The sequence below is a fragment of the Calidris pugnax genome, unplaced genomic scaffold (assembly GCF_001431845.1).
Source record: "Calidris pugnax isolate Ruff unplaced genomic scaffold, ASM143184v1 scaffold171, whole genome shotgun sequence".
NCBI lineage: Eukaryota > Metazoa > Chordata > Aves > Charadriiformes > Scolopacidae > Calidris > Calidris pugnax.
In genome coordinates, this window is record NW_015091064.1 from 3,804,547 (window position 1) to 3,827,331 (window position 22,785).

General features: G+C 37.2%; 1 protein-coding gene across 1 annotated transcript in view; it reads right to left on the minus strand.

Moving 5' to 3' along the window:
- The window catches only part of MBOAT2 (membrane bound O-acyltransferase domain containing 2), an 82,088-nt gene that overhangs the window by 17,427 nt on the left and 41,876 nt on the right, over window positions 1–22,785 (minus strand). Inside the window, exons 5-8 of the mRNA XM_014956743.1 lie at window positions 19,050–19,105; window positions 9,786–9,840; window positions 8,783–8,966; window positions 1,931–2,123 (exon numbers count right to left, since the gene is read on the minus strand). Coding sequence (XP_014812229.1) covers window positions 1,931–2,123; window positions 8,783–8,966; window positions 9,786–9,840; window positions 19,050–19,105 — 488 coding nt within the window. The remainder of the gene's footprint in view (window positions 1–1,930; window positions 2,124–8,782; window positions 8,967–9,785; window positions 9,841–19,049; window positions 19,106–22,785) is intronic.

Here is a 22,785-nt window from a genome sequence, read left to right on the forward strand (position 1 = left end):
CATGAGCCTTCTCTGTTAGCTCAGAACTCATCTAAAGCATTGTCATTAGATTGTCACCTGTCAGCTAGCAAGGCAAGAGAAATTGCTCAGTTTGTATTACCATATTTAAAAGAATTTACTTTATGTAATAGTGATATGTAAGATAAATTAATATCTTTTCATTTTCCTTTCCTCTTAACAACTTTTTCAACATATTATTCCAGTGTATTTGGAAAGTAAAAGAAACAATTGACTCAAACAGTTCCTTTCCTGCACTTCAGTTTCTCCAGTTACCTACCAGTCTGGAAGAGGGCTTTGTGACATTTGACTTAATTAAGTCATAATATTTTTATTTCCCCATCAATAACAATTTTAAAGAACATCTTTGAAAGCAGCAAAATTTGCTGCAATACATCTGATGTCACTGATGTCAACTTCCAACATTAGACATTGATTTTATGCTCAATTAGAAACAGCTGAAGACATGAACTCCATAATCTCTTGCTAGAGTAGAAAGACTACAGCTAGAGTAAGTACACATTTTATTAACTAGCATTTTAGTAAGTATTAATTTTAAGTAATTAATTTTAGTAACAAATTTTTTTTTTTCCTTAAGTGTGAAGAATAGCACTGTACAACTCAAAAGCATAACATCCAGTAAAACTTTAAGGCCCCCTCATATTCTACTCTTACCACCAGAAGTTTAGATGAGGTAAAGTGGAAGGAAGGACTTAAAAAAAGTTATTTAGCAAACTGAAAGGACAGAGTTGATAAAGCTTATTTTCTTCGGTATTTTACCAAGGGAATGCTAGCTCTACACTGCTAGTAAGTGCATAAGGAGAAATCCATCCGAAGTATTAGAGGGAAAAAGAACAACAAAGATTATTCATTTTTTGGATAACTCTTACTCTTTACAGACAATGATACTGGTGCATAAGAGCACAATATTCTAAATTATTTCATTCCACAACAAGCCCCAGAATTACTATATCCAGACAAGCTGAAAGCACTCCATTCATTGACCAGGAATGAAACCAGCAGCTGTAAATGAGTCATGCTGTTCTGCTGCACTAAGGCTTTCTTTATGGCATTGTTTCCCACAGATTCTCTCTCAGAAGAATTATGAAACAAATATGTAAAACTGGAAAAGAGGAGGAAGCTGATGAAATCTGTTTTGTGAGGCCCTTCCAAGATGTCAGCTTACACAGAACAGCAAAATGCCTATTTATGTGTTGGGTTTTTTGGATTGTCTTTTTTTGTTGGGTTTTTTTTTTCTGTTCTCAAATAATGCAAATTGAAAAGCAAAACATTCTTTAAACTATACCATCTATTCAAGTGCCTTAAACCAGTGACTATAGGGGTTATCCTGTCAGTCAATTAGAACTTTCAGTAAACAAAGAGCAGAAACTCAAGTGTCACCCATCAAACTCTGAAAATAGTAGATGGCATTCGCAGTAGTGATAACACCACTATGGTGCATTTGCTTTTCCTTCTTGCTTGAATAACATCAAGCAAATTACTGATAACTAACCACAGAAAAAGGCTTAGAATAACTTTTCAGATATGGCAAAGTATCAAAAAAATAAAAAATAAAACAAGTCAGGGATTGTACATCAGACTAGATTAACTGCAAATTTTGAAAAAACAAAAACGTCACTGCTCGTTAAAACACTATCACTTTCCAAAAAACCCTTATGTTTCACTCAGATTTTTTCAGGAGCCCATGATCTCATTTGCAACACTGTCACAACACTGTGCTTAGATTTATTGTAAGTTTTGTTTCTTAAAAACAGAGACACCATTCAATATACTTTGACAATACTTTGTAATACTTAATAATGTTTTCCTAAGGCCTCAAGAGGGCACTGTCACTTTTTAATACACGCTTAGTGTGCAGCATCTCAAATGAAAGTCAATACATATGCTTTATTTTTTTAATATACGTACTTACCTAAAGTCCATGCAAAATAATACTTGGGTCTGGCAGCCATGAGAGACACATATAGGTAGAAAAACCTTACAGGCCATGACGCTGTAGCTCTGAAGTTATCATCAATGTTGTATTCCACAGGCAAAGTCTTTGTAATAGTCATGTGGAAAAGTAAGGACAGTCCACAGATTAAGAGTTTCTGTGCCACAGCTATCTGAAAAGTTAAAGATGGGAGACTTTGTAAGCGTTGTTTTTTTGTTAATCTTCTGGAAACAAAGGCAAATTATAATCGTCCTTCCCTAACAGCAGTATATACATGTCAACTTTTCAGTAATACATACTACCAACTGTAAAATAGTTGGTAACATTCTATAGGGGCTCAAGGAATATAATTATCTTGATTAAGTTGTGAGTACCACTTCTGGCAAACACAGCACATTCAATCTGACTACAAGGAGCCTCCAATAAATGGGAACATCTTTTGCAACTCCGTATCAATCAACTCTTAGATTATTGCAATATCTAAGTTATAAGACAACTAAAATACTGAAATAATGTATGAATTTACAGCCAAAATACCTCAAATTCTACATAGATCTGTTTTCCCAACTAGAGTGATCAAGCTATAAGGTGTCAAATAGTCTGCTCACTGAGATGTAAAACTATGTTGTTCAGGTAGGACATGGACTCACATTTTCTCAAAATTCATTTTGCCATAATCACCACATTAAAAAGTATGTATTTTTAGGAGAACATTTCTAAGGTTCCATTATTACACACATAGAGCAATAATGCATGACACTGAGTGCTTTAAATCTGATCCACATCCCAAGGGCAGATACTACGTTCAATGCAAGCTCCTGAAGTACCACACTAACCAAGCACCTACAAAAGAGAAGTCTGAGAGCTAGTTCATTTAAATGTATTTTTCAAGTTTTGATTGTAAGTAATCTCGGTATTTAAATGTTACCATTTTAATTTACATTACAATTCTACAAACAATAAACTTGGCAAGAAAACAATCAACCTTGCTGTTTCTCCTCTGGAGCATCGCAACAAAAAGATAACCAGAGCCCTTTTTCTGTCCATCCTACTTCCAGGATACCTGCCCAAACTTGTAAAGACAATGTCCTGCTTTAATTAGAGTGCAGCTTCACATACCTAGTTCCAAAATAAAGAGTAATTCTATTCCATGATACAGAATGGAGCATTAAGTGCCCAACTGAAAATACAGATTTCTGCAAGACACATGGTATCAAAGATTCGTCCAGTCACACAGACCTAAGAGGTGGTTACAACCTGATAAAAAAATTAAACTTTGAAAAGTTGTAAAAAGGTGAGGGTAACTTTGGATATTGCATATATTTCACGTGGCTCACATCAGAAATATTTCAGAGGGGATTAGAAAACTCAGCTAATTAAAACAAACCAGCTGGATAATTCAGGAGACAACTACATATTAACAGCTAAAGCCAGTATTTAATTATTTGTTTTACTCGCTTTTTAATAAACTTTATTTTAATACTTTATTCTACTATAAGAGTTCAAAGCACATTCATTTTTTAAAAGCATTCCTTTGTTTTTCTAGCAGCTATTAATCCTTCTCTCTCTTTGCCAGAGCAGAGGGAAAGTTCAGTTGGCTTAACTTCTTTAGGAATTTAAATAGAAATGAGAGTTCATTAAATGAGTTATTATTAATACTAATGAGTCTTTAAATTTGGTATTAAATACCTGATACTTGCAAAAGTTAGATATTTGTAAATACCAAAAGACATCACCCCAAGGTTCTGAAGACAGTTGCAAAGATTTAACTTCAAAGTCTAAATAATAATGAGAAGTCATGTTCAATTTACCATGAGAAACAGCATTTACAGACTGGTAACATTAACAGGCAACTTGGAAATATAAGCATAAATGTATAAAATAGCTATTTTCCACCTGAAGATCTCTATAAAGTCTCAAAATATCTATTGGCAACTTATAAGTAATGCAATCTCTGTTTAAAGGCCTGGTTTTTGCCACTGCCGCCAGTTTTTCCATTGGTAAATAGAAATCATTAATCTGTCTATTCAACCCAAAACATGCTTAATGCCTCTTTGAAGGTTTTTAACAAAGTTTCAACTGGAATTGAAAGCTCTTCTTTTAAGGAAAAGCATAAGGATTTTATCAAAAATTTATCTTAAGAAAAAAAACAATGAACTCATACAGTACTCTGCTACAAATTGTACTTTTAAAAAATAAACTCTGCAGTTTTCAAGTTGTAATTGTAGAAAAGATATTGTAGGAGGAAGAGGTTTTTATTTATTTATTAAGTATTTAAATGATGTATTTCTACAACTGTTTTTTAGCACCAACATTTAGGTGTAGGGACAAGCATAACTTGTCCATAGCGTAGGACAAGCGTACATCCAGAAACAGCATTTCTGTTTCTTTTAATTATACTACTCTGCTCAGTAATTATAAATCTCAGAACCCCAACCAAGCTGGTATCACTTCTATGGGATCAGAATCAGGTATATTAGTGTCCTTAGCAAACAGTAAGGGAGATAATCTCCTGCCTCTACAGAGACCGGGAGCTGCAGTTTCAGGACTGGTTCACACAGAGGTTCTGGGGCACAATCCCAACACAGGCTGCAGTGCAAAGCAGCAGCCCTGCCCTCCCTCCTCACCTTGCCTGCAGGATTTTGCTTTTTTCCTTCTACTGAGTCAGATTCAAGAAGCCAATCAGGTGAAAATCCAGCCTTTGAGGGTTTTGCCTTTTTTTTTTTTTTTAAATGATGAATTAGTTGTAAAGTGGCTCAAGTGATCTGAATCAGTCCACAACACAGCACAAGGCATGTCAGCTCTGCTACAATAAGTAGAAGACCCAGAACCCACAGCCAGGACCCACCCTATTCAGCAAGAGTTTGTATTTGGGTTGGCCTAAATTAAGTACCAAATCAAAATCATTAAATTCTTAAAGTCTGAGTCATGTTTATAGCACATTTACAGAGACATAGAAGTCCTCACTTGAAACCAAAATAATCCATAGTTCAATTACCTATAGAAATGCGTTTGGTAAAATATTAATTCACTTCCTATTGCTTAATTAACTAGGTTATTGATATAAGCTTCTTTGCCAAGGCATAAATGGGTAATCACTGGATTGCACATTCACAGGAGGGCTGGTCAGTTTTTACAGGGATAAAATATTCAAAAGTAAAGATTCAGAAGCTTGAAGTTTAATTTCATTCACTCTTCAAAGTGTACAACATATCAGAATACCTGTTCCGTTACAGAAGTAAAAGATCATAAGCTGCAGAATAACGTTGACCCCTTAGCGAAGTAGAATATACGATTTCTTTTATATCAAAAAGGTAGAAAAGCCTGGCTCATGTAGTTGTGATGACTAAAACCTGAGCATACCTGTATAAAAATATCAAATCTGGCCAACACTGGTGAAACAGTACTTAAGCTAAAAGCACCAGGACAAAACCAAACATGCATTCATTAGATGGGAATATAATTAGCTTGAAAGCTACATTCCTAATCAGAGAATGGAGTTCAGGAACAGCCGTCTAGTTGAAGCAATAAAGGTAAAACACTCACTGAGCTCAGGGATTTTATAAATATATTATTTTATAAACTTGTATAATATATATATAAATATATACCCAAAAGAAGAAAAGGACCTTTTATTTGACTAAATCTGTTATTCTTCTTGGTTGAAAGACAGTAAGGAGCTCAATATAATATTGAACTATGATCGTTTTGGGGAGGTTAACACCACAGGTGAAAATTATAGGTAATTAAGCAAGAACTTTATAACCTCTAGGAAGAGTCTGCATAATAAGCAAGAAAGCAGGTATCTGCTGACAGGATTCTTGTATTTTAAGGGTAGCCATAATAAAAAGAAACTTACAAAGACAGATATTAATTTCTGAGAGTTGACACCACTTTGAGCACCAACAATTGATAGCTTGCAAAAAGGCACAATAGGAGGGATATAAGAAAAAAGTTTTAATATGCTCAGTTGATTTATATAACATGCAATGAACACAGCAAAAATACTAAATCAAGTTAACATCATGCAGTCAACACAGTATAGAGGAGGAGGCTGGCATGAACTACTTTGGTTATATAGTCTATATTCGACAAGAAATGAAACTTAATGTAACTCAGCTGAAGGATTTTTTTCCTTTTATTTATTTGAAAGCTACATTCCTAATCAGAGAACGGAGTTCAGGAACAGCCATTTAGTTGAAGCAATAAAGGTAAAACACTCACTGAGCTCAGGGATTTTATAAATATATTATTTTATAAACTTGTATAATATATATATAAATATATACCCAAAAGAAGAAAAGGACCTTTTATTTGACTGAATCTGTTATTCTTCTTGGTTGAAAGACAGTAAGGAGCTCAATATAATATTGAACTATGATCGTTTTGGGGAGGTTAACACCACAGGTGAAAATTATAGGTAATTAAGCAAGAACTTTATAACCTCTAGGAAGAGTCTGCATAATAAGCAAGAAAGCAGGTATCTGCTGACAGGATTCTTGTATTTTAAGGGTAGCCATAATAAAAAGAAACTTACAAAGACAGATATTAATTTCTGAGAGTTGACACCACTTTGAGCACCAACAATTGATAGCTTGCAAAAAGGCACAATAGGAGGGATATAAGAAAAAAGTTTTAATATGCTCAGTTGATTTATTTAACATGCAATGAACACAGCAAAAATACTAAATCAAGTTAACATCATGCAGTCAACACAGTACAGAGGAGGAGGCTGGCATGAACTACTTTGGTTATATAGTCTATATTCGACAAGAAATGAAACTTAATGTAACTCAGCTGAAGGATTTTTTTCCTTTTATTTACTACATTAACATTTGCTGATCCTCATTAATTTCATTTTTTTGAGTTACCTAACAATTTAGTCTTCTTGAAATAAAAACATGAGAATCAAGGAACAAATTTAAAGTATTAATATGTAGTTAATAGTATTTAAACCTTCTTCTGGAACAAGACAATGAATCCTTTAATCGATGCAGCAAATGCAGTAAAATTATATCATCCATATCTCTCCAAAAGCACAAACTACTCGCTGGTGTTATAAAATGCAGCCAGATTTCTCTAACACCAGTTGGGAGATAAAGTATCAACAGCATAGACAGCTTCTCTTTATTTTTATTTCAAAAGCCAATGCAGCATAAATCGCAAAAAGTTCCAGGCATCTTAAGAGCAATTCATTTTAAGGAAAACTGCTTACCTGAAAGAAGACTCCATCATAGGTTTGCATTTATTTCTATTGACTGCTCAGATTTCTAGCAAGATTATGTGGTAAAAAGCCAGGAAGTCCTCCCAAGCAATCAGTAGATGCATGTCCAGAAGTACAGATTCTGGCAGATTTGGTTAGTTCCACTTATTCGCAATAATTTTTCTACATAATATTTTTCTGCAGAAATAGAATTCTAGTACATAAAGTGTGATGCCTTTACTGAGCCAAAACAATGTTTAAAAATAAAATAAATGTCTGCATCTCTGCCAATACAACCCATCAATGCAGACTACAGACTGTGAGTTGCCAGCCTAGGCAAGGAATTCTCTTGTGCCCCTTTTGCCCTTCCTAACTACTTGCTCAAAAGCACACTCATGCGAGTGGAGGTGCTTTGTAAACAGTTTAAAGTGTTACCATCCTCCAGCCACCAGTTTACAATCTTGTGGTGCAGGTTACTACAACCACACAAGACGGGTAGAACGGAACGTGCAAAAGAGTCCTCATCCCCATTCAAAGGATGGAAGCGGTTGGAGATGACACAGCTGATGGGGAAGCGCTCCCCGGTAGCCCAGCTGCAGGGGTGGCAACCTCTAGATGGTAGGACAAGACAAGCAGCTCTGTGTGGGAATGTCTTCATCTGCTCCAGCAACAGTTGGTCCACAAGATAAGCAGAAAAGAGGTAACTGGAGCTGGAATTAGCAAAAGCCATTTATCTCAAGTGTTCCAGTCGACTCCATGATAATTCTCCCTTGTGTGCGTGGTAATAATTATCTTAGGCACACACAAATGCAAAAGTCTGATACGCTCCTATTTAAGAGAATGTGAAAAGATAATATTCACTACCCTGAGCATTAAACTAATTGGATTACATTTAAAAAGTTACAAGCTTCGGGAGCTTTTAATTTTAATTCAGGCCATATAATCTCTCTTGTAATGTGTGATCAACTGGACTTTCTTCTGTACATGCTTGGTCTCTTCCACAACAGAGAAAGAGAAAAAAATATGTTGTATGGATTACTAGCCATGGTGTTATGGCTAGTCCATCTTTTACTACACCTTCAAATCCAAATCCATCTTTAATACCTCTCTACGTGAATGAAAGCAAGGAAAAAAGTGAATGAGTGTTTTTCAAAGTCTATGAGTGTTTTTCAACTTCTTACAGATGAATGTTTTCTACTTGCTGCAAGAAAACATTAAAAAACAGTATGATTTGAAAGTGTTCAAGAACCTTGCTGGAACTTTATGTCATTTGAAAAGCAATGAGACTTAAATGTGCACTTCATCCTTACCGGGACTTTTTTTGTGCAAGCATATGTTTTGAAGGAAACATGCATCAACTGTTTTCATTTATAGATGACTTTTTACCATATACGCTTGTTAGGAAACCACAATTTAATCTGCCTTTATCTGCAAGATCCAGACTGGAAACCACGGAGAACACCTGCCTTAAAAAAGTAAGCATTTAACTTTTTGAAGAGGGAACTGTACTGTTGACGAATGACCTCCGGACACAGCTCAGAAGTTATGCCTGTAAGTGAACAGTGCAAACCAAGCTTTTCATGCAATGATTACGGAAGCACCGGCACTGCAAGGGTCAGACATCTTACATTGGGAGAAGGATCCGTTTGTTCATATTTTGTGTCTTCCTTCCCATTTGCTTCAGACTGTTGCAGTTGGTATGATCTGCCTTCAATGAAAGTAATATAGTCTTTGTAAGAGCATAACGGGCCTGCCAGGATACCCATGAAATTACAGTTGTAACTTAAATACTCCAGTAGACTTGGCATGCGTCTGTAATTCAAAGACAAGCAACTCGTGAGATGGAATGTGTAGTTCTACAGAATTTCCACAGTAGGAAAAGTCATACTCCATGTCATTGCTTACTCTTACTGCAGTAAAAACCACATACAGAAAAGCAGTTTGTGTGTCTTTTGTAATCACAGTTTAAAACATTCTATGCATAGTATTTCTTTCCAATCCATACTGAGCATTTCCAGACAGTTCTGAACTCTACTGACTTTCTCCTTGCCCAGGAGAGGCATTTGAGCCCGGGGAAGGAGAAGGAAGGGTTTTTCCCTACGTGTTTGTTCAACTGTTTACATCTTCTTTTTTTCCCCTCAATAACTGAACCAGTAAACAAAGGTTTGTTTACACTGGTAATAATTTCAATTAAGGAAAATGCCTCAAGTCAAGACTGTTCTGCCCAGGGTAACATACTATTTTCAAGTCTCCTAAATAAAGAAATGAGAACAGGTAATCTAAATACTGAAAAACAGAATTAATCAGGCATGTTCCTTCACCAGCTTCTTCTTATGTATACTAAATGTTAACGAATCTCTTGTCTCATATGGCAGTAATTTGCATAGACTGCATAGAACTTCAAATGTTTTTCTTAAATAAGGATAAACCTACTTCTAATATCTTCCAGGAGAACAGATGTATGTATTAATCTACGAATATAAAAGGATAGATCTGTTTTAGATGACTTTGTAAACTCTCTATATCTTGAGTGTGAACTATAGCAATTCCACAGAGCATTAATAAAGCACACAAAACACCAGCTTCTCCCTGGCCCCAAAACTAGACTCTCAGTGATGTCTGAAAGCCTACCTTACAGCCAAGCACCTCTGTGATGGAGTCAAGTCTTCATTTTTCCGGAACATTCCTAGGGAAGAGGACAGGAAAAAGGAAAAATAAAGAAAAGCCAAGCTTCTACACATTAATTAGCAGTTTCTTCGCTCAGTAGAGCAAGCCTCATGCTGCAATATATTTTCTTAAGCCGTCATGTAATTTCAGAGGTATTATGCCACATAAAATTTTTGCTGGAGTTGGATCAAGCACTTCTTACTGTTGACAAAATTAAATTCTCATATCCTCAGTTATATCCAACAGCACCTAAACTTGAAATCACATGCATTTCAGGAAAGCTTTAAGGCGGCTCGTAATACGTGTTGACAAATACAGTTCCCCTGCATTGGTTAAGATTTCAAAGTCTGCAGGTTTTAAAATCCTTTATCCCCAAGTCCTGAAAACTGGACAAGCCCCAAACCTCTTTCAACATTGCAGTAACCCAGGGACATTACACTAGTCATTGTGCTTCTGATGTATAATAAGAACACAGTCCAAGACAGATTTAAGCAATTCAAGACTTAAGGCAGACCTCAAGAGCACCTTCATGCTGCAAGTAAAGGCTGTAAACAAGGGCCAGTGAAGCAGGCACAACAGCAAAGGGTGCTCAAGTCTTTTTTTCATAAGCACTAACGAGCAGCCCTAAGCCCTGCTAGCAGGAGGGGACAGGCCAAGGCTAAGCTCAGCAGCAAGACTGAATTCTTACAACATAACACTTTCTGAAATGCTGGTGGCCTACCTCTGAAAAATAGGCTTCAAAATTTGTACTCCCATAAAAGAGAAAAGAAATCAAACGTGACCTTCAACACTTTAAATCATTATAAAATACACTCATTCAAGGGCACAGAAGCAGCAGAGCTCCTTCCTTCAAACAGCCCTGGTTTATACCAGCCAGCACCACTTGCCAAAACGACTGCTCCAGCTCCTTCTGCAGCCGCTCCACTGGTTCAGGCATTAGCACATATATCCACCCCCTGCTATTCACATTTGCAAGTTTTCCTTGCTGTCACAAGCACTAAAAAAAAATTTATGAGCATAGCTTCCTAATGAAAATAAAGTTTATGGAATCTCCCTTCAATTATCTTCTTTCCTAGCAGTGCCTAAACCCAACAGCCAATTTCTAACCAAGTTTGATGAGAGAGTAGAGGCAATATAGATATGAAATTCCAATGTGCTTTATGAAAACAGGTGCTTCTGTAGAAGATCCTCCTCACAGAAAGGTTGCCTTCCAACCCATCCCTTGATGCCAGTAAATCCACAGAGGGGAGCCCTTATATTTGACTCGAGCACAAGGAAAGTTTTAACTGGAGCCAATTTTTTTTTTTTTTTTAGATATCTAAATCAGTCAGGCTTAAAACAAAGATTGGGGAGGGCAAAGTCAAACCTCATTTAATTCTATGACTCATGGAAATGCTTGCTATCTAATGAGAAGATAACTCTGTTGTCTTCATGCAACTCCAGGAATGGAACTGTGACCTATGCAAACTTGTGACTTTAAAACTGCACTTTTAGTCTTCAACAAAGCTGAGAATACAAAGGGGTCAGCAACTTCCCATCTTGTCTCTTCCAATACAACCTGAAAAAACACCTTTTTTGGTCCTGATTCTTCACAGTGGAAAGTCACGTCCATTTATACCCACCCAAGGCAAGAAACTGAAGGATAAAGCATCACCCCTAACTTAATGCAGCACTTTTTCTTCCCCATCATTACATTTTCACATCTTCTCCTCGGTGCTACAGCAACGATTTCTATGCTGATAGCTGTACTGAATAAAAAATGTGGGAGAAGCATTTTGGAAGATCCTTTAACTTTTAAGCCCATAAGATTACAGTATTCAGGTAGTAGATCTTGAACTTAACACCAAGGTAAACAGAAATTTAACACAAAGACTCCTATAGCTAGACATAGATCACACGACATGACTAGAGCAGGAAAGTAGCCCATTGAGAGCCTTCAGTCTCTCACAGCTCGTACAATGCAAACTGACCGGAGAAGGAGCCTCCTTCACTGGCATATTTCATATGAGTATTTACCCTTAAGTCAGAAAGTGGAAGCAGTCACCAAGTGTGTCCAAATGAACTTGCATAAAGCTAGTTCACTAACCACGAAAGAAAAGGTAATCAGTCAAATGAAAAATTTCACATCATGTATGTGGTAATAAAAAGGAGGAAAAACCCTCAAACCTGAAATAGAGGAATCTAACCACTGAAATGTGACCTATACTTTTGTAGGGGCAAGGAAGAAAGAATTGGCATATTTTAAATGGTTCAAGTTATACACATATATACATAAGAAGTCACTTAAGGCCTAAATAAACTGGTGAGCAATACATGTGCTGTCTCAAACACACCACATACAAGACTCCATTAATTTTTCATTTCCATATCTCCCTCCAGCCAGCAGCCTCCTTGAGGTCAGTTCAGTGGCTTTACCTGTTTGTTTGGGGGTTTTTTTTTGTGTGTGTGTGTGTTCTCAGTACCTCGAAGGCCCATTTACCATCTTTGCATAGCACACAAGAACAAGGAAACAATCTCTACCTTTGTCATACTCTTGAAAGCTTTCAGGAAGCTTTTGTTAACTTTTTAATTCACAGAAAATGCATATGGAAGAGGTGCTCTTACACCGATGCTTATCTGAGATGAATGAATATATATTCACATTCAGTATTTCCCAGGCAGTGCATCTGCCCATGGAACAGAGGCCTCGTAACCCATAGCTGTTCCCTACCTACTACACACTGGAGATGAAGAAAACCCAATTCAGCAGCACGTAGCTGCTAGGGAACTCATGAAGTTTTGTAACCTTTCTCTGGGGATTATGAGAATTGTTTTCTCCTGTCCTAAAACAGGAGACAACTGCAATGGCTGCAGCTTTTAGTTCCTACCAAATCACACAGTGGGGATTAGAGAAAATGGGTTTTATTGAACACCTGTTAGAGAGGTGAAATCATTTGGTCACTGAGTAACTATAACTCAGTTTTCTCATCTGTAAAGGAAGAAACACTCCTGTGTTCCTTCCTTGCTAAAGTAATTTTGTAAATCATCAGTAACAAAATTTATCCCTAGTGGTCTAAGATCATGAGGAAGTTGCACCGTTTCATTCCTTCTCAGGAGACCACATCCTAATGGTAACTATATCAACATCTTTAGGTACACACCAATATCCTGCCATAGACTTTATTAAAGGCATATTATGACTCTGACTGTGATAATACAATGTTTACAATGATATCATTGCACCACCCCAGCTTTGCAGTTGATCTGCTTGAATATATCCACCTTTGTATTTGCATGAAATCTGGCTAATCAGTAACTCATTAATAATGCTTAGACATAAGCATTATATTATATTAATAATACTTAACATGGAGATCATATCACAGGCTCTGTTGTAATTACAGTAAATTTTAATTTGAGGTTCTGAAATGGATCACCAGCTGAGCCCAAATGCATCTTAAACTATTTAAGAGCTGAAGAAGACAGACAGACAATAACAGTTTCAGTTGTTACTAGCACATTGGCAGCAACAAAAGCAAAGAGACACAGATGCCAGCTGAGTAAAATCACAAAGAATCACAAAAAGCAAGAAGAATCAGAAGTCTTGATATCCAGAGAGCCGTGCAAGCAAACACAGGCCCAAGACAACACTTGAAGACTTAAGAGGAAAGAAATACAATATCATTTCTTTAAATACTAATGACATGTACTGTAATCAAAGTGATTTGATAACTGATGCTGAAACAATAATGACCATGCTGTCACTAACACAAGAGGGAGCACTCAAAAAAATAATATAGATAGATCAAGAGACAACTGGAGAGAGAGCATTAAAACAAAGTCCTGGACACAAGAAGAAAGCATCAAGTTACCAGAAAACTCAAATACGCCCACACACCACCACACTGTGGCAGTTTCAGTGACATAATTAACAGAGGAAATAGAAAACAACAGTCCCGCTTAAGCAGCTGCAACTTTCTTGCTGTAACACCAGCATTTATAAAGGGGAACTGGGTCATGATGACCTATCAAAACCCCTGAAGAGTATTTAGTTCTATATACGTAAGTGCACAATTCTCCATCTCAGGAGCTGTTCACTTCTCTTGCTTATACTTTCACAACAGCAAACATCGAATTATACTTTTAATGACATAATAATAGTACCACCTACTTGAAATCAGAAAAGCACACTGATAGTTTATGAGACCATTATTTTCATAAACTTAAGAACACTCTTAACTGGTCACCTCTCACTACAACAACAAAAAAAAAAAACCACAAACCAGAACCACACTTAATCACAAAAGTAATTTGCCAAAACACAGTATGTTCCCTTTCCCCATGGGGTCACATTGTGATGGTCAGTAATTCAGCCTGGTAATCCCACTCTGATTTTGTAAGTATTTATATAAAATAAATTTGAAATATCACATGTAATGTACAGAAATACACAAACTGTTCAACACTTCAGTACATTCACATTTCCACCCTTTAAGCAAAAGCAGACCAACGCTAAAGTTGTCTGCAAGCCTTTAGAAAGAGGTAGTGTCTTTCTGCTGAATACGGGAATTATTTGCCTTTGAGAAAAGTAAAAGGCAAAGAATATAGCTAACTGAAAATAAAGAAGAAACGTTTATATCAACTAAATCAAGAAACATTCTTCAATACTTCTGACACTGTTACATTGTTCCAGAACAGCTAACGCCAGTACTACTAACATAAGAGCAGGAACTGCAGTTTGGAGATGGGACTGCTAGTAACTGCAAACCAACAAGAAATTTACTTTCAAATTAAAAAACAAACAAACAACAATTACAAAAAAAGCATTGTCAGAAAAACCTCCCAAGTGTACCGTGTAGTACCACAACCTGATGTAGCAATAGCAGGTAGCAATAGGTAATTACGACCATAGCAACTAATACAGTGTTTGTGCATAAGTTTCTCCAACATCACCATAATTTCTTTTTCCTCATCTCCATTTTCCATGTATTTCATCCATCCATTGAAATATCTCTCCTCTCAGGGGCCATTCTGGACAGAGACTGTACTTTCATTATTTTGCAGAGGAAAATAGACTCTAATAGCCTATTTGGAAACCTTACAACTTTGTAATAGTACAATAACTATTTGAGGAAAAAAGCATAAAATAATTCAGCCATTGTCCTAATAGCCTGCTGTTGGAGCAAAGTAAATGAGATCTAAAATACTGGTGTAAGACAAGCATTTAACTATATTTCACTAATGCATCACTCAAACTAAAATGCAGAGGTAAAAAAAAATAAAATCCTTCAAGTTGCATATTCACTATACTCTTTATATCATTTCAGTTCTCACAGTAAATGCAGCATCAATGTCTACTCTAATGCTTTTAAAAATTGAGAGCTCCAGATACATAGGAAGAAATACTAATTAAGAAAAAAACGCCAAGCAGCATTCCAGGAAAAGCACATTTAGAAATTAGCAACTACAAGGCTGAAACTAAAGGCACAAGGGAGGGAGACGGGGAGACAAAGTTTATTTCTTTGTGCTCAGAAAGCAAGCAAGAGAAGCCCCTGGGAACCAAGAAGCAGCTGACAGAAGAGTGTTGTGGTTCTGGTTTCTTACCTGTATCTAGCCACACATTTTTATGGACAATTGCAACATAGTAATATTAAGAAATAATTTTATTTTGTTTAGTAGATAGTTTTTACATTTTTAAAATGGCTTTTTTTTTCTTTAAATTGTAATGTATTATTTAGTTCTTATTAGAGAAAAGAAATAAGAACAAGGTTGGAAGAAGCTGCAAGAATTAATTTTTTTTTCCTTTAAGATATCACATATCAAGTTTAAAGTTCCCTAGTTTTGCTCGCTGAATCTCTTGGAGATTTAAAAATAAATACATTATGAGCTCCAGAACTTCAATGGGTTACAAACATAAATATTCGAAGAGGCTCTTTCTTTAAGATTCACTAAGCACCAGCATTAAAAACAAGCTGCCAAAGCACATACAAATTAGTGAGGTTAGATTTGGATATGGGTCTTTCCTGTGAAGGTCCCTGATCTCGTACAGAATTGCAGTAAAATGAGCGAGGCTCTGTGGGGATGAGTGGGTTATAAGCAAAAAACCAGAGAATGCTGTATGAACTCATTGCAAGACTCAGAATTAAGCAGTGGCAGTCTCTCTTCCTCTCCCCTGCTTAACTTTTAGTACCTTATGGATATAATTGCAAAAGCTTCTCTACTTGCCACTATCTCTGATCTAGAAATTTCTTATGCAAGTACAATCTCTATTTTATAGCCATTCTAAACTACGCCTGTAGACAAGCCCCCAGCTTCTTGAACAACTGCAGTGCACCTTTCCTTCTCCAAAATATGCTAGCTTTAAATTTGATTATAAAAAGATACTCTACAATATAGATTCTGAGGTACAAAATATTCTTTTTCTCTCTTAACGCTGTCATTAACCTGAGATGTTGCATAAATAAATTTGAATCTTGCCATAAAGAATGAATATGGACACAAACAGTTTCCAAATCATGTAAAAACGCTTCTACCTTTCGAATATACATGTGTGATGCCAAAGGTAATCAGCAAGAAATACAGAGCAAATCTTAGCATACTGACTACTCATTTCCAGCAATGCTCATTTGAGTAACGAGGCAAGAACTAGCAAGGGCTTAAGTTCAAAATGTAAAGCAGGTGTAAATTTGTGATCCATGCAACCTTCTGAAAAAAATCAGTATTATACAGCAAGCTTAAATTCATCCTATGCAGCTTGCATAGAATTTTCCTGCTTAAAAAAGCCCACACTAAGTGCACAGGGTTGTAACAGTTATAGGGGTAGTTATTTATTTATGGGATTCTGTGCTCATGTTCAGCTTGGAGTCAAGCACATCCACTTTGCTAGACAGACTATAACACGTAGCACGAGTGCATGGCCTTAATGGCATCCAAGTCTCTCCAGGACCTTCAAATGTAACACTGAAACCACAACAAACAGGCTGCCAGGAAAAAAAATCAGGTCCAGAAGACTTGCCTTTACCACAAAACCAACCTAACTATAACTAGAGACTTGAAGCCTACCAAGATCTTCCAACAAACCAACACCTTCCTTTCAGCTGTTTATTTTCATTACCTCTCCTTTAGACGTACTGGTAAAAAACGAGGGGGGGCAAATAAAGTAATTGATGATTAATATAGCCAAGCTGATGTGACTAGAGGCTCAGAGTGTCATTAACTAGTATAATTTTCAACATTATCTCCTCTCCCATCAGTATATCTCAAAGTATTTTCCAGTGAAAGTATGGACCTTTGTACAGTGAACAAAAGCCCATTAACAGCAGCCTTGTTTTCATTAATTTCTCATGATGGATTCCTTTTAAGTTGTCTATGGTTAAAAAAATCATTGCTTTAATACAATTCATTTCCCTTACACATCTTTTCTTAGCATCTCCTGACACCAGACTAGCAGCTGCTCCTGAATTCACACTGGTCATATCAACTTTTGAGAGTCATGTTCACACTGTGCTCCCAGCAGCAGCAATCATTCAACTCAAGTCAAGAACTCTGCTAAACTGCAAATCCAACCAGAGAGAAAGCTCTCCAATATATTATCAGCTACCCACCACAGGCTGGCAAAGACTCTAAAGGATCTCTGATATGAGGTCAACACTGAACAAAATTTCAAGATTGATACTCAGAATTTCTGGCTGTGTCGTTGAATTAAGATGGGCTTACAAGGAAAATACAAGTTTTCTGAATTAATTGAAATAGGAAAAAATCTAGTTTAGTTTGTGATGAAAGAATACCAGTGATTAAAGGAAATATTTGTTTCAAGATTTCCAGGAACGCTCACATGTTTGTCCCATACCACAACTCCACTATTTGTGCAAGACGTCAGCAAATGGAGAATAGCTCCTCCCCCTAACAAAATGATAGTAAGAGGAAGCATTTATCTTTGATAGTGGAATTATTACTTCCTTATAATAAGCTGTTTCCTCTAACTTATGTACTCTGTACTCTAATGATATTCATGAATGTTGTTGCCTACAGGCTTCTCTAGACAGTGTAACTTAACAAGACTGGAAACCAATGCAACACCAACAGCACTAAAGCTAGGACGCACGCGAGACAAAAGCATATTGAGCTCCCTACATAATGTTACTACAGAAATTTCAGAAAAACAAGTGGCTTGATCCAGGTGTCTGGAGGGATTCACTCCCAAATCTTCAACAGACAGCTGTAGCTCCAAGTGATTCAAGGTAATTGGCTATGTTTATTGGATAATGTTTTCAAACCTTAAAAGTGAAAATTACTCCTTTGAATTTAAAGGTAACTAAAAATCCAGATACCCTACCCACAAAAGCCAACATTAGGATTCATTTCTGTCACAACTAGGGCCCACTTATCTGATGGATAAGTCTGACAGGAGAAAAGACAGAAACCTAATTAGATAATGCCCCGGTTCACACTGACATGTTAGCAGCAAGTATAATTATGATAATAAAAGAAATTAAACGTATACAAAGGTGTTCTAAAAATCAGTATACATGGCACAAATTAGGGGGAGATTAACAGCATTTTAAAACAAGAGTTGCTCAACAACTGAAATCACGTGTACTTGGTTCTGTCAGAAACAGTGATCTCTGGATTTGGAAATGACCTAGCTAACTCTCAGGATCAGTACCCCAATCCCCAAAAATGTCAGTGGTCTTTGGTCACTAGTCCCAGAAGCGTCATTGGTCTTCTGAGAAGTAGTATCTTCTGCACAGTGTAAGCATTTTCAGAGCTTTTGCAGTGTCTGAGCAATGCTTCTCGGTACTTCCAATTTCACTGAATTTCACTGAATTTCTAGAGTTGGAAGGGACCATAGAGATCATCTAGTCCAACTCCCCTGCTGAAGCAGGATTGCCCAGAGCTAGAGCATGTTACTCAGGACTGCATCCAGGCGGGTTTTGAAAATCTCCAAAGAAGGGGACTCCACAACCTCCCTGGGCAGCCTGTTCCAGGGTTCCGTCACCCTCACCGTGAAGAAGTTTCTCCTCATATTTGAGTGGAACCTCCTATGTTCCAACTTGTGCCCGTTGCCCCTCGTCCTCTCGGTGGGAACCGCTGAAAAGAGTCTGGTAAGCATCAAGACAGTCAACTGAGACACAAAATTATATTTTGTTGTAAAACACAAGCTGGACTAAACTCACTCATTGACTCATGACTAACTTTCCTTCAATTTATTTTGTATGGAAAATTAAACACAGTTTAAAGAATTCTTACCATCATGAATCTCAAAAGCCAAACTAGTGATCTTCTGTGTGATTATCATCATTGGACTGTTACAAAAAAAAGGAAGAAAGAATAATTTAGAAAAAAGTTCAATATTTTCTTTCACATGTAAATATCAGGGAAAGTTTACACTAATAGTCCATGTTAATTATTCTCAACTGGAAAACTTTTAGTACAATGGCAAAGTGATTTGTTTTTGGAGCTGAAACCATTACAGAGTCATCAATACAATGAAAAGAATTTAATCCTTAGTTATAGCACTTGATGACTCGTGCCTTTTATTGCTGCATTAGGTTCCACAAACACAGTCAAAGTGTTCCATATTTATTTTCTACTAAGATAGTTACTCTTTTTTTTTTACAGTGGGAAGAATAAAGAAAAAAGGGCAGTAAGAGCAATTTTATGCATTGCAAATTACAGCAGCAGTGTTACTCTTTTTTTTTACAGTGGGAAGAATAAAGAAAAAAGGGCAGTAAGAGCAATTTTATGCATTGCAAATTACAGCAGCAGTAAGCAAAAACAATAAAAATATACCAAAGTTGAACAGTGTTATTATTTAGATATGCAGACCACTTCCACGGTTTCTACTAACACCTGGTCCTATGCTTAATTCTTCCATCTATTATTATTATTTGCTTCAAGTAAACATATCTGGCAAAACAAAAACCCAGCATAATTATGCTGGCTCCAACAGAGTTTAGTTTGTTTTGAATTTTGTACACTTGAGCGGATCTTAAGCTGTCCAAGAGATATTCTTCCCCAGCTAAGCAAGTCAGCTTTATACTGAGAAATCATACCATCTTCATAGTATCTAAGAGTTTGACTGATGTAAATCCCAGCATTGCTAAGCCCCTAACTGCAGGGAGGGAGGGCATGGGGGAGAGCATAAATTAGGCTGCCAGAATTTAAAGTTTAACTTCAAAATCAGATCTCAAAAATGTACAGAGACTGTATTTTTCTGAGCTGGAGACAAAAAAAAAAAATCACAACAAAATAATCATACTGTAGGTTGGACACAGTTTTGTTTAAGTCTTTTGACTACACTTGCCTTTTTTCAACATATTTAAGTTGGCATAGAAAAACAATTCCAAGAGCCATCAAGTCCTCCTCCATTGACAGTGCTACACCAGTATTTTGCCAGATGGCTCAGTCTGTCAAATTAATTTTTTTAGTTTCTTGTTATTTCAAAGCACATGATATTTCCAGTACTTAAAATGCAATCAGGGAAAAAGTTCTTTTTCTACCATATTATCAGTGAGCCAAAATCTTGATATCAAGACTAGAGTGGGGGGGCAAGAGTCAATAAGGAAGAAAACTAAACAAGACAAGACAATCTGGGAAATCCCTCATATCTTTTCTAGCATTTAATCTGTAGACCTGCCTGGTGCTGGCATAAATCTCCAATTGAATCTGAAGTTCTTCTGTAAGTGGACATGTGACAGCATAGATTCTGCCTGGTGGAAGGATGGAGCCCAGGAGGAGCTCAGTCAGACCTTACATTAATTCTAGCTGATTCATCTGTCATTGTTATCATCACAGACCCTGGTATTTTTCATTTCCCCCTCCCTCCCTCCCCCTTTCTCAAGTGGCTATTCCAGTATCTTCAGAGATTTGGCTGAGGAACAACAACCTAGAGACTAGAAGAGTCCCTTCCTGGATCAGTAAGGCTGTGAACCAGGATTTTAATGATCCCTTTTAGGTGCTGGCAGAGAGGCAAAGGAGGCGGTGGAAGGCTCGCTGGCAGCTGGGATCTGTTCGTACTGAAGCCAGGACCACACAGCTCTGCACAAGCAATTGCACCTCCAGCAGGAGGTTTCCTCAGCTTTCTCCACTGCCAGTACATCAATACCTTCCTTCAACACCTTTTACAGATTCCCTGGCCTTGGCCACTTCAGATGGGCATGGCACACAGAGCAGCACTATCTAGATAAACAGATACTCAAAGCTTTTTGGGGGCTAAACACTATATGAATCCATGCCAACGTCTTTGGAAGAAGTAGCTGGTGCTGGGGTTCAACAGCTAGTTAGGCAAATATTACTTTCTTGAGTTTACTCTCCTCCCCTGAAACTAGAGAAAATTGACAGAAAATAGCCCCCCCTTTGGCACATTATCTTTCTCCTCCTCTCCTCTGTGTCTAAGGCCTCAAGGGAGCAGATGTAGTGTATGCCAGAGATTTAATGCAAAATGCATACATCAAGCTCCCAAACAGGTACATGAAAAGGATGGTTTCAATCAGGCAGCTCAAACATACCATCAGAGAAGTTGGACCTAGGCTTCGGAACAGTTCTATCGAGGGCACAGATCTCCCAAATCTATGGATGTATTTACACCCAGCAGGTATCTCTGAGCTAACACCAAACCAACAGAGCCCCAAAGACAGCTGCTATGTGTGAGCAGAGCATTTGTGCAATGCTCAAGCTCTATTAATAGTTTGAGAGCAACAACAAGTACAATTATCCTCTTTCCAGAATCATCTCAGAGCTTTGATCACTGTCAAGGTTCTACACTCTGGCCCTACAGTGAACTGGAAGGGACAGCATTCGCACTACAGTTCCACTTGTAAAGGTGAAATTTTATTCAACATCAGTAAACCTAGTTTTTAAAGTGTCTTCATGCATATGTCTATGTTGCAAGCTCTCATTATAGCCAGTGGGGATGTAGTCAATACAGTCAGGGGCATCTGGCAAGTGACCCAGTTCACGCTAAGGTAGATACTGAGCGGTGGGTCAGCTGAAATGTCCTCCAGGCTCTACTGTCTACTTCGATCAGATCTCCACTGACTACAATCAGAACTCTGATATCTGGCTTGAAGGCAGACATTTGGATGTAGACATAAATGTAAAAAGATGTTTCAGAAGGTAAGACCCAGCTAAAAATGACAGAAAAGATGAACTTAACCAAAAAAGCATTTGGCCAAGTTTCTGTAATATGTGCCTGTTACCAATGAAGACTAACAAACAACAAGGCTAACAAGTACAACTCTGCTGCACAACACAGGGAATATTAAACTACAAAGACCACTACCAGTCGTCATATTCCAGAAAAGTATTTAAGGCATTCTTTTAAACAGACTAGGAAACACTCCCTCATCTCTTTTTTCCAAAATACATACTCTGCTTTAATTTTAAAAAAAAGCACCATCAGCAGCAAACTTATTTATAGGAAATGTTGTGCCTCGCTTCTCTGTGTCTGTAGTACAAAGAAGAATCACGAATTTTTACTTTGCCTGTTAAATTCTGGGTTGCTCAAGTCAAGAGCTCAAGTCAAAAACAGGTTTAAGTTCATTACATAAAATGAGAACACAGACAAAACTCTCTACTTCCAAGGCCTGTGCGACTATTGCACCACACAGGTGCCTCTATCCTTTCCTCCTCCTTCTGGAAGATTTTACATAAAAATCAAAAAAAGAAAGAAGTCAGAAGATAAATTCCATAAAACATTCAGATTTTCCTCAAAAGGTGGTATCAGACTGTGGGAGGCTGGCAAGTACATCACATAAATTCAAGTTTCATCATGTAATCATGGAGGGGAGATTTTAGGGGAAAAAGTAAAAGCAAAAAATCCCACAGCCACCAAATCCTTTATGCCCTTCAGACAGGAACAGGAGGCAAGAGATAACTCAGTCGTGGTTCTAGCAGCCACAACTGTTCCTAAAATTCTCAGTTTGCATGATTAAAGCATAGATACGTATGTATTTGTATGTGTGCCAGTATGCACACACATGCC